The sequence below is a fragment of the Mustela putorius genome, unplaced genomic scaffold (assembly GCF_011764305.1).
Source record: "Mustela putorius furo isolate JIRA1106 unplaced genomic scaffold, ASM1176430v1.1 tig00537350_pilon_pilon_pilon, whole genome shotgun sequence".
Lineage (NCBI taxonomy): Eukaryota > Metazoa > Chordata > Mammalia > Carnivora > Mustelidae > Mustela > Mustela putorius.
Window position 1 is genome coordinate 8,254,131 of NW_025422471.1, and position 10,396 is coordinate 8,264,526.

At 46.8% G+C, this 10,396-nt stretch overlaps 1 protein-coding gene across 1 annotated transcript; it reads left to right on the plus strand.

The window, feature by feature from the left end:
- The first annotated feature begins 306 nt into the window (after positions 1-306).
- Positions 307-9,255, plus strand: GLRX (glutaredoxin). Its single transcript, XM_004769926.3, has 3 exons — positions 307-847; positions 6,166-6,285; positions 7,851-9,255. The coding sequence occupies exons 1-2, from the start codon at positions 641-643 to the stop codon at positions 6,277-6,279; spliced, it is 321 nt and encodes a 106-aa protein (XP_004769983.1). The 5' UTR covers positions 307-640; the 3' UTR covers positions 6,280-6,285; positions 7,851-9,255.
- Positions 9,256-10,396: the final 1,141 nt, after the last annotated feature.

Sequence of the window (10,396 nt, forward strand, 5' to 3'; positions counted from 1 at the left end):
CCACAAGTCAGTGTGACCCAGCTTTTCAGAAAGAGGTTGCAAGACCAGATCCTTCTGTGAAATCTCCAGATTTTTAAGGGTTGGGAACTAATTCCATTAAAGTAATCACAACCACAAACCACCCATCCACCGGGCCAACCCAAATGCCCTGGGAGCCACGTCAAGATGGAGGCAAAGTCCCAATTTCAGTTTCACTTCCTCTGAGGGGATTTCCATGTTTCATGAGTGATTCTGTTTCCACGTGAGCATCGGTGGGTCTGAGAGGGAAACCAAAGACTGGACTCCTAATAAGTCACTGCTGGCTCAGCCCTCTCCCCTGGGGCTGGTCTGCACATTGGATGCTTTACCGAAGGGTGCTTTGACTACACTCTCTGCCAAAGGGCGGGTGCTCCTGGAAAAGCTGAGGACAACACCGACACCCTGGACATAGCTATTGATGAACAACAAGTATGCCGTCCTCGGCATCTCCAGCTGGTGAATCATACTGGAGCTGTCTCTTTAAAACCCCAGCACGCGCCGGGGCAAACTCCTCCTCCGGGGAGGTTCCTTTAAATGCGAGCCAGCTGGCCCGGCCACCGCTTTACACCCCAGCAGTACCGGCAATTGAGGATTCCTCCCCAGGAGGCAGCCTCCTGTCAGTATGGCTCAAGAGTTCGTGAACAGCAAAATCCAGCCCGGGAAGGTGGTCGTGTTCATCAAGCCCACCTGCCCCTACTGCAGAAGGACCCAGGAGCTCCTCAGCGAGCTGCCCTTCAAACAAGGGCTTTTGGAATTTGTCGATATCACGGCCACCAGTGACACAAGCAAGATTCAAGACTATTTGGAAACGCTCACAGGAGCCAGAACGGTGAGTTCTCAAAGGCTGGGCAAAGGGTTCTCAGATTCCCTTTTCTTGTGGGGGCTGTGCAGGGGATCCGCCTGTGCCTTTCTCTAGGACACCGCTAGGGCTCCCTCCCTCAAGGCGCCACCGGAGGGCTCTGCAGGGTGGGGGAGGGTGACGAAGAGAAGACACTGCTGCTCAGGGGACCGGGCAGCTGGGCTGCAGCCAGAGGTCCTCACAGACCTTGTGCCGTGCATCGGCTCCGCGGGCCCAGCAGCTGTCCGGCAGTGGGTGAGCTATCTGGAGTCTTTGTTTCAAGCATTGCTGGGAAATGACAGTTTGCAGCTTGCAGGGCTGGGGTTGGAAGGTGGGGTACAGGGGCCCCGGGTGACCTGTGCGTTTCTGTTACTGAACGCAGGGATCCTATGCACTCTTCCTTCTGGGTTCACCTGGCCAAGCAGGATTTGCTGTCCTTCAATCTTTTCTCTAAGCTTGCTTTAACCATATAACCCAATTAGCTCATTCTTCCTTATCTTATCTAACTCCACCCACTGGAAGAATCTAAAGGCTCCTGATCTGCCCCTTCTTCTCTGAGATGCTTCCAGGCCTGTGCTAGTAGGGAGTCCAGGGGCCAGAGTTCCAGCATGGCTCTCACAAGGGCTTGCAGTGTGATCCTGTAAGACACTACCTAGGTGATCCTCAAGGACCTCCCCCTATGCAAGACCAGACGAGAGCAAGAGAGCAAGGGACCACCAAGTCCCCTTCATTCTCAATAGACCATGAGCCCCTCTAAGAACTGCTTTTCTCTACCTAAAAAGGCTTCCTCTGCCTCGGCACCCCCAGCTTCTGGAGCGATGGCCAGCCAGCTTGCCTGAGTCCTCTGGTGCTGGGTGGGCTGGGGGCCGGCCCCCCAGCTCACCCCAGCCTGCCTCAGGATGCACGTTCTTGGATACAGCGTTTGCAGAAGCACATATCCTGCTTCAGTCTGTGTTGGACTGAAGGCTTCTGTCTGGGTTCCGGGCATAAAGCACCGGAGGCTGTTTCTCCTTGCCTCTCCAGTCACAGACAAGTATTTTGGCACAGATGGAGGCTAACCTGTTACCCTATTGCTTCCAGGGCCCCAGCTGTGAGCTGAGGACTCCAGTGTCAGAGGGGTCCTGCAGCAGAGAACACAGTGGTCAGAGACTCCTGCTGTCCACGTCCTGAGAGCCAAAGGGCAGGGCAGATGCTGCCAAGGACCCCGCTGGGACCCCTCTCAGTCAGCGGCTCCTAAAGCTTGCTGCACATTGGCACCATGGGGAGCTTTTTAAGAAATCTGGATGCTCAAGTCATTCTCCATATCAGTTAAATCAGAGTTGGGAGTGAGGCATCAATAGTTTTAAAGATTCCCAGGTCAAAGGGTACAATCTCTGAATCATAAGACAGGGAAATTCTAAGGATATAGTGGACAGCAAGATGACTAGTTAATAATACTGCACTGTATTCTTGAAGTTGGCTCTGAAGGATATCTTACATGCCCTTGCCACACAGAGACAAAAGTTAACTATGTAAGGTGATGGGCCTGTTAATTAACTTGATTGTGGTGATCATTTAAAAATGTGTATGTATATCAAATCATAGTGTTGTAGATCTTACATATATACAAATTTGTCAATTATACCCTAACGAGGCTGGAAAAAAATAGTTCCTTTCCTACCAAAAGAAGAAAAAAAAGATCCCCAAGTAATTCCAACATGGAATAAATTTTGGAATTCCTTTCAGCCTGGTAATATCTCTTCTTTAGAGGGGGAAACCTCTTCATGCATTCATTTGGCACATTTTTTCCCCTATCTCTCCACAAAGAAAAAACTTGTCTTCTAGTCTTTTAAGTTTGTTTCTGAATTCTTAAAAAGACCTTACACAGGTTCTTGAACCTGAATGCATTCCTTCAAGGGGAAGAACAGATCCTTTCATGGGGTCAGCTTCAGGTTCCCTCCCAAGGAAGGGTTTACATCTGAAGAAACAAGAGACTTGTAAGTCGTTGCTCTTACTTCCCTGTAATGACCTATAGTGATGGGCACATAGTAGGAGTCCAGCGGGACCTGACTGATTCCAGAAACTTATGTCTTCAGTCAGACCGTGTACTTAAAGAAATTGTTTGGGTTTTGCCATGGCCAAATCTCGTAGATCAGTACCTTCATCTATTCTCTCTCTCCTGCTCTTCCTTTATGTGGTTCCGAGTTTCTGACCCATATCATATTCCTTCTCTCTAAAGAACTTCTTTGAACATTTCCTGCAAGGCAGCTCTGTTGGCAACAAATTTCCTCAAATTTTGCTTGTGTGTGAAAATAATTTCTCCTTCGCCTGGGAAGAATAATTTTGTTGGGTGCAGCAGTTTTTTTAAGCACTTTCCCGGACCTTGGAAAATCGCCAGGAACCAAACAAAAACTCTTGCCTTTGAGGAATTTACATTCTAGTAAACACAAAAAGTAAAATGGTTTGTTGGAAGGTGGTCAGTGGTAAGTGCTAAAGAGAAAAAACTAGGTAGGAAAGGGAGCTGGACACTTGGCAGCAAAGGGCCGGTTTCAAATGAAGCCATCAGCGCCTTACTGATTTTAGATCTCTGATGATGGTGAGAGAGCAATGAAGGCAGAAATTTCGCGGTACAGTGTTCCAGGCAGTGGAAGGAGTGAGTGCAGAGGTCCTGTGGTAGAAGTGCGCCTGGCAGGGAGGCTTGCGTGGTGGGAGCATCATAAATCAGTAGGAAAGTAGGAGGAGATGAGGTTGAAGAGGTAATAGTGAGGGCTGCGAAGGCTTCTCAAGCTGTTACAAGGACTTGTGAAGTGGCTTGTGAAGTGTAATGTGATTCCACTGAAGAGTCTGGAGCGGAGGCGTAACCCAAACTGACTTTGAAAAGGGCCATGGCTGTGGGGAAAAGTGAGTGCCGGAAAGTCAGCCTGAGGTCTGAAGCTGGGAGACACCTGGAGGCTATAGCAGTTCACTCAAATGAAAATTAGTGTGGGCTGTACCTGGGCATAGCCAGGGATGGGGTGAAGAGTTTGGGAAATAGCTGAGTCCTTGGCTCCGAGCGAGCACCCTAGAGTATAGGAGAAGCTGCCTAGCTGGGGCCAGGTCTGGAGAACGGTATGCCAGGCCAGTCCAGGCCCCAGGATCAGAAAGCTTGTTTTAATGATGGCAAGTGTCTTCCTGCTCCTTGACCATAAGAGACTCTCAGGTTCCTGGAAGGGGTGCTGGGGCCAGGCGGGGAGGACACAGGGCACGTGCTCCTTCATCCTTCCTCAGCTAGGATCAAGAGGTAGCCGCTGGGTCCCCACAGTTCCCCACATGGCCCTGTGCAGCCTGTGGTCCACCTCCTTTCAGAGGTTCCAGGAACTGCCCTGCTGGAAGCGGTTTTGCTGTTGCCTAGCCTAGAGGGTGGGCGGGAGGGCAGGGGGCCTCTCAGCTCTCAGGCACACCAGCCTCTTTGCCAGGTGGGGTCTAAGAAGAAGACTCCTTGCTCTTCAGGGCACCCTGTCCGACTAATTCAAACCCTCTCAACCCACAGCCCAGCCGAAGGTAACCATCACTCAGTTCTTTTAGAAAATACAGACGTTCAAGAGTGAATACATCTCCTCCTTGTTTAAAGCTCAGAAGATTTCGGGGCACCTGGGTTCTTGGTTTCAGCTCAGGTCAAGATCTCAGGGTCATGGGATCCAGCCCTGCTCGGGCTCCATGCTTGGCAAGGAGCCTGTTCGAGATTCTTTCCCCCTTTCTCTACCGCCAACCCCCATCCCGCCCCCGACACATGTGTTTGCTTTCTGTCAAATAAATACACTAATAAAGCTCAGATGATTTCTACTTCACTAGGCAATGCCTTTAACAGAAGGAGCCGTGCAGCATAATTATATTGAAGTTACACCGGGATTCTGTTCTGGTTACAGCTACCCTGACCACAGCCGGGTGTTCCTGGGGTGATAAAAGCCAAAAGACCCCCCTCCCCCAGTAATTTGGAGGAGTGGGAGCTTTGTTTCCAAAATATTAGAAGGACCCAAGGGAAGACTTAGATGTCTGACCTCCTCTTTCCACAGCTATCCTGGCAGCTGATACAAATGATGCTGCCTTGATGGCCATCCCCATGTACGGGGTCCCCACGCAGCCATGGGGCAAGTAGGGCAGGCAGCACTGTGTGTGACTGAAGAGGAAGAGGACACGTGTGCCCTTTCTCTCTGACGTGCAGTTTTCCGTGCTATTTCCCAGTCTCCAGACACAGGAGATAGCCACGGAAATGTGGTGCAGATTCACTTACTAACTGGCCTTCATTTTTAAAGCTCACTCCCACCAAAACACCTTCTTAAAAACACTGCAAGAACTTCCTGAAGTAATTCAGCTCTGTTTCTCATCTCTCTTATGCTTGAAAAGATTCCCTTGAATTGGCATGCCTTCTGAGGAAAATCCAATGCTTTGAAAATATTTTTACCGCCTATCTTTCATGTCTCCTGCCCCTTGTGGTAGGTTGTTATTAGGGTTCAGGAAGAGGCCCTGCTTGCTTCTCACAGTCAGGTGACCCGTACTGTTTGTTTCTTCAGGGCCAATCAGCCTTTCCTTAAAAGTTGGCCTGGAAGTTGTCTGGGCCACTGGGAGAAGACTTCCTCCTCCCCCCAGGACTCTAAAAACACTTGGGAAGCTAGTAGCAGGGAGGGAGCCCGAGTGTGACTGGAGAGGATCTCAGTCAGCAGGGGTAATGACTCCGTCAGTCTGGCTCGCCTTGGGGGACCAAACCAAACCCTTACTCCCATGAGCGATAGCCCTTGGACAAAGGATTACAAGGGAGGGACGGAAAAAATGGAGAGTCACATGCCACCACCGCTTCCCCAGCAGAGGACAGAGCTCACAGCAGAGAGAGATGAATCTACTGCGAATCAACAATAGGGGACCAGACCCAGAACGCAAATCCTTTTCCAGCTGTGTTTAGAAACCAACTGACCTCTGGTGGTCCTGGCTCAGCCTCAGGGCTCAGGTGTGGTCCCAGCTGCAGAGAAACCAGAATTCAAGCAGGGTGGTCTAGCCAGGGTCAACCAAAATTCTTTCCCTGAAATGTGTATCTCGAGAATGAAATTTTTAAGTTATTTTGACAAGTCAGACAATCGCACGTACCACATTCGCCATAGGAAATACATCTTGGTTTACCAACATTCTTCAAGGAATAATTTCATGCTTGTAACTGAGTTCTGACCTGAAAGAAATACGTTGGAAAGTGACAGTAAAAGCTTTGGATCATGGGAAACTTTTAAAGGAAGGAAAAAATGTCATTCTTCCTGATCCAGTAATGAAGGTCCTCACCTATCTTAGCTTGTTTGCTTTCCTAGGTACCTCGCGTCTTTATCGGTAAAGATTGTATAGGCGGGTGCAGTGATCTGACGGAAATGCATCAGAGTGGGGAACTGCTGAAGCGGCTGAATCAGATCGGAGCTCTGCAGTAATTCTAGGTGAGTGAAGGGAGGGATGCTGGCCAGGACACTGGGAGATGGCGGCATTCTACTGGATTTTATTCTACTCCAGAGAGGCAGTGCAGCTAGAGAAAGAGTGTTGCGGGGTGATTTAAAGAACTGTGAGGTCACTGAGGAGTTTCCTGTTTTACAAAGAGGTTGTGTGGATAGGAGGAAATCCTGTCACTTGACCTTCATTTAGCACATCTTTATTGAGCACTTACTATGTGCAGACAGTGTACGAGCCACCAGGAATAGGGAGAGGAACAAAAAGATGGTGTGGAACCACCATTCCAGAGAAGGAACCCGACCAAAAACAAGTAAGGGAATAATTTCTGAAACAAATTAATAGAATAACGTGATAGGACGAGGCAGGGGGTGGGGAGCCAATTTAGAGCTAATATGGTGAAGGAAGGCCTTTCTCAGCTGGTGGAGCAGAGACCTGGTTGACAAGAAGGAGAGCCATGTAAAGATCAAGCCAAAGAGCTTTTTGGACAGAAGAAATAGCAAGTGCAAAGGCCCGGAGCTGACAAGTCTGGAACATTCGAGGAAAGGAAAGTGAGCAAGAAGAGACTGAGTGAAGTGTGCAGTGAGAAAGGAAGGTAGCAAGAAATGTGGGTGGGGGCCCAGGCACAGAGGCTGTGGTAAGCCATTTGGATTATTCTCCGTGCAATTTTGAAATCAAAGTAATTTTTGTATTACCTGTGTTCACATTGCAAATCAATTCAATCTCATTGGGTTCCCAAATGTCAAAACAAAGTTTTCTGCAGTTATCACCCAGAAGAGATCCTTGGCTGAATAGAAAGCCATAGGGTGATGAATTCTTCAAAAATGAACCAGGGTAATTTTGGGGTCTGATGAGCTCTTCTTTCCCCCAGATCTCACTATTGCTAGTTAGCTGCTAAGTAGGCCGGTTTCCCTGACTTACAAGCAGAGAGATTCAGTGTTTTTGTTTTTGTTTTTGTTTTTGTTTTTGTTTTTAGTTAAAGGAAACTTTGACTAATACATGGTTCTTAGACCAAAATATTCCCTGAAGGATATTTTTTGCCCACTAATTAATAGCTTACCCTTGAGTAATGTCTGTATATAATTTGTGGCGATTACTCAAAATAGCAGTAGAAGTTAAAAAAGAATTTCTGAAAAAGTATAACTGAATACCTTGGAATGAAGTAGTCAATACCACAAAACTCCTAATCACAATTCCACGACACCCTCGCAGCAAGTGAACACGAAGTCTGTTTGTGGCCTCACGCAGCCCATTAAAGCACTCAAACCCCACTTAACTGTGATGCCAAATGTTTTCTATTCCAGAAATTTAGGTTTAGATTAAAAATAGACGAAAACAAATGACCTTGCTGGGAAGTCAGGAAAGACCATTTCCCCAGCAACCCCCGTATCGCGGTCAGTGTTAGTGGCCCCGTTTTCACTGTCTTTCAGCATTCTACAATCTCAGTATTTTTTGCTGCCAACTGTTTCTGAATGAGTCTGTGTTCTGGTCATGGGAAAAATAAGGGGATTTACCTTTTCACGAAAATCCACGTCTTTGTATTTTGTTTTTCTGGCAGAGCTGATCCCAGGACGCTATCCCTGAGAGCTGGATGCCACTTCAGTTGATAAGCACACTTCCTGGTGTAGTGGATCATGTGGTGGATGGAGCCGGGGCTAAAAGCCACAGCAACTCTTTATTTAAAACTCTGAAATATGTTAACAAAGAAAGGGGTGGGGGTTGGCAAAAAAGAGCTTCTTCTTCTTTTGACTCAGTATTAAAAGTGGACCAACTTGCCCCAACCCACAGGTCTGAGAAGGTTGGTGGATATCTTGGGTTTCTTCTTAATTGGCCCTTTGGGTTCCAAAAGACCCTGACTGCTAAGTGGATTAGGATTCACTCAGTGACCCAAAAGGTCTTCTTTCTCTCTGGCACATGTCTCTTCCTAACTGCTCTGCATATGCTAGGACACCTCTACCTCTAAGCCAGTGTTTCTCGACCAAGGTCCCCTAGGATGAATCTGTAATTGGTTTTTGGCTACTGCCGGAAAGGTACTTCACTGAGATTGACTTATAGAATTTGCATTACAAAAACAGTATGTCGTTTGAATGTACTTTTTCAAGATACGGGGGTCTCCTAGTCATGAACCCCATCCCACACCATCCTATCTTGAGAATCACTGCTCTGAATCCGTGTTTTTAACCTTGGCAAGTCACAGACTCTCCTAGGGAATGTTCAGCAATGTCTCTAAGGGTCTTGAGAACCTAATTTGAGAAACACCACATGAAAACGGGTGCCAGAGAGATCACAGCTGCTGCAATCATGGGCACCTCTGTTATGTAAGATGGCATCCAGGTAATCCAGAATAACGGTCTATTAACTTATTTAGATTATTAACAGAAGTAAAATACAACATTGAAAATGCTACCACAGGGGCACCTGGGTGGCTCAGGGGGTTAAGCCTCTGCCTTCGGCTCACGTCGTGATCTCAGGGTCCTGGGATCGAGCCTCGCATCAGGCTCTCTGCTCAGTAGGGAGCCTGCTTCCTCCTCTCTCTCTGCCTGCCTCTCTACTTGTGATCTCTGTCTGTCAAATAAATAAATAAAATCTTAAAAAAAAGAAAGAAAGAAAGAAAGAAAAAATGTTACCACAGAAAACTTACAAACCCCTCCCCCAAGAATAGGTCTGTGGAAGTGGCCATATTCGAGAAACAAGGTCCTAAATGAGTTTCTCTCTCTCCTTTTTACCTCCACTCTATGAAAACTTGAGTCCCTTATTAAAGTGAAGTTTGTTCTAGAATTGCAATTTTAAGTTAATTTTCTTCTGCAGTCTCTAGTATGAATGGTTAATGGACAGAGATTTTTGTCTAACTATTTTCTATGTTCTCAGTATCTTGAGGAATGGTATTAATGTGAACTACACCATATTAAAACTTTATTTGTCTTTGTCCCTTACCATTATAAATAAAGGTACATGCAATTGTCCTTTACGGAGTACAAATGGTTGGTGTGATTTTAAATTTCATACTGAAATGACAAATAATTGGGATATGTCAACACGGCACTGAATTATATTTAGAATCCTGTAATAGTTTCATTTCACATTCTATTTTTCCATTCCTTACCTAATACCCTTCAACCAGATGGCTGTGGACGATGGTGCAGGTTATGTTCTGCACAACATTGTGAATGCCCCTCTGGGGGTTGTGCAGTGTGCAACCTGCATAGTCTCAGTCCCCTCCAGACCATTTGCTCACACTTGCTTTCACACTTCATCCTCAGACACCCTTTCTTCGCCTTTACTTTCAAACTTCTCATTTGAGGCCTGATTTACAGTATCTCTTACCCTCTCCCCTCACTGCCTTTGTACCAAAAAAACGCCACTGCTCTCTCTCTTGTATCCAAAAGTATCTGCATACAGGGACTTCAAAACTCTCATAAGGTTGAACTGCAGTTAATCCTCTGTACTGGTCTCTTGCCAGATTCAGAAATACTCCAAGGCAAGAGTCTCGACTTACACATCATAGTAAGCCCAGTTTCAAGCACAGATTTTTTTTTTTTTTTAATCAAAGCAACACATGCACGAGATTTAAAATGCCAAACAATACTGAAAGTTCTTCCTTTTCCACCCATCTACAAACCCTGTTTTGACCACACATTTATCAGTTTCATTTAAGCCTCTTAAGAAATGTAAGATAAGGCACGTGCGTGGCTCAGTGGGTTAAGCCATTGCCTTCCACTCAGGTCATGATCTCAGGGTCCTGGGATCGAGTTCTACATCGGGCTCCCTGGTCAGCAAGAAGCCTGCTTCTCTCTCGCCCTTTTCCCCCTGTTCTCACTCGCTCTGCACTCTCTCTTAAATGAAAAAATAATCTTAAAAAAGAAAAGAAAGAAATGGGAGATACATTTGACCTATATAAGAGAGTGTAGAATGCATAGTTCTGTAAATGGCCAGCCATATATCTGCCTCCTAGGTTAAGAAATGAAACCTGTCTCTAAGAGAGTCATTCTAAGGTCCCAATAAAGCACCAGAGAAGCCCGCGTGCCCCTTCCCAACATTCCCCCTCCTTCCCTCCACAGAGGTAACCATGAGCTCATTTTTGGAATAATCGTTCTTATGCTTCTC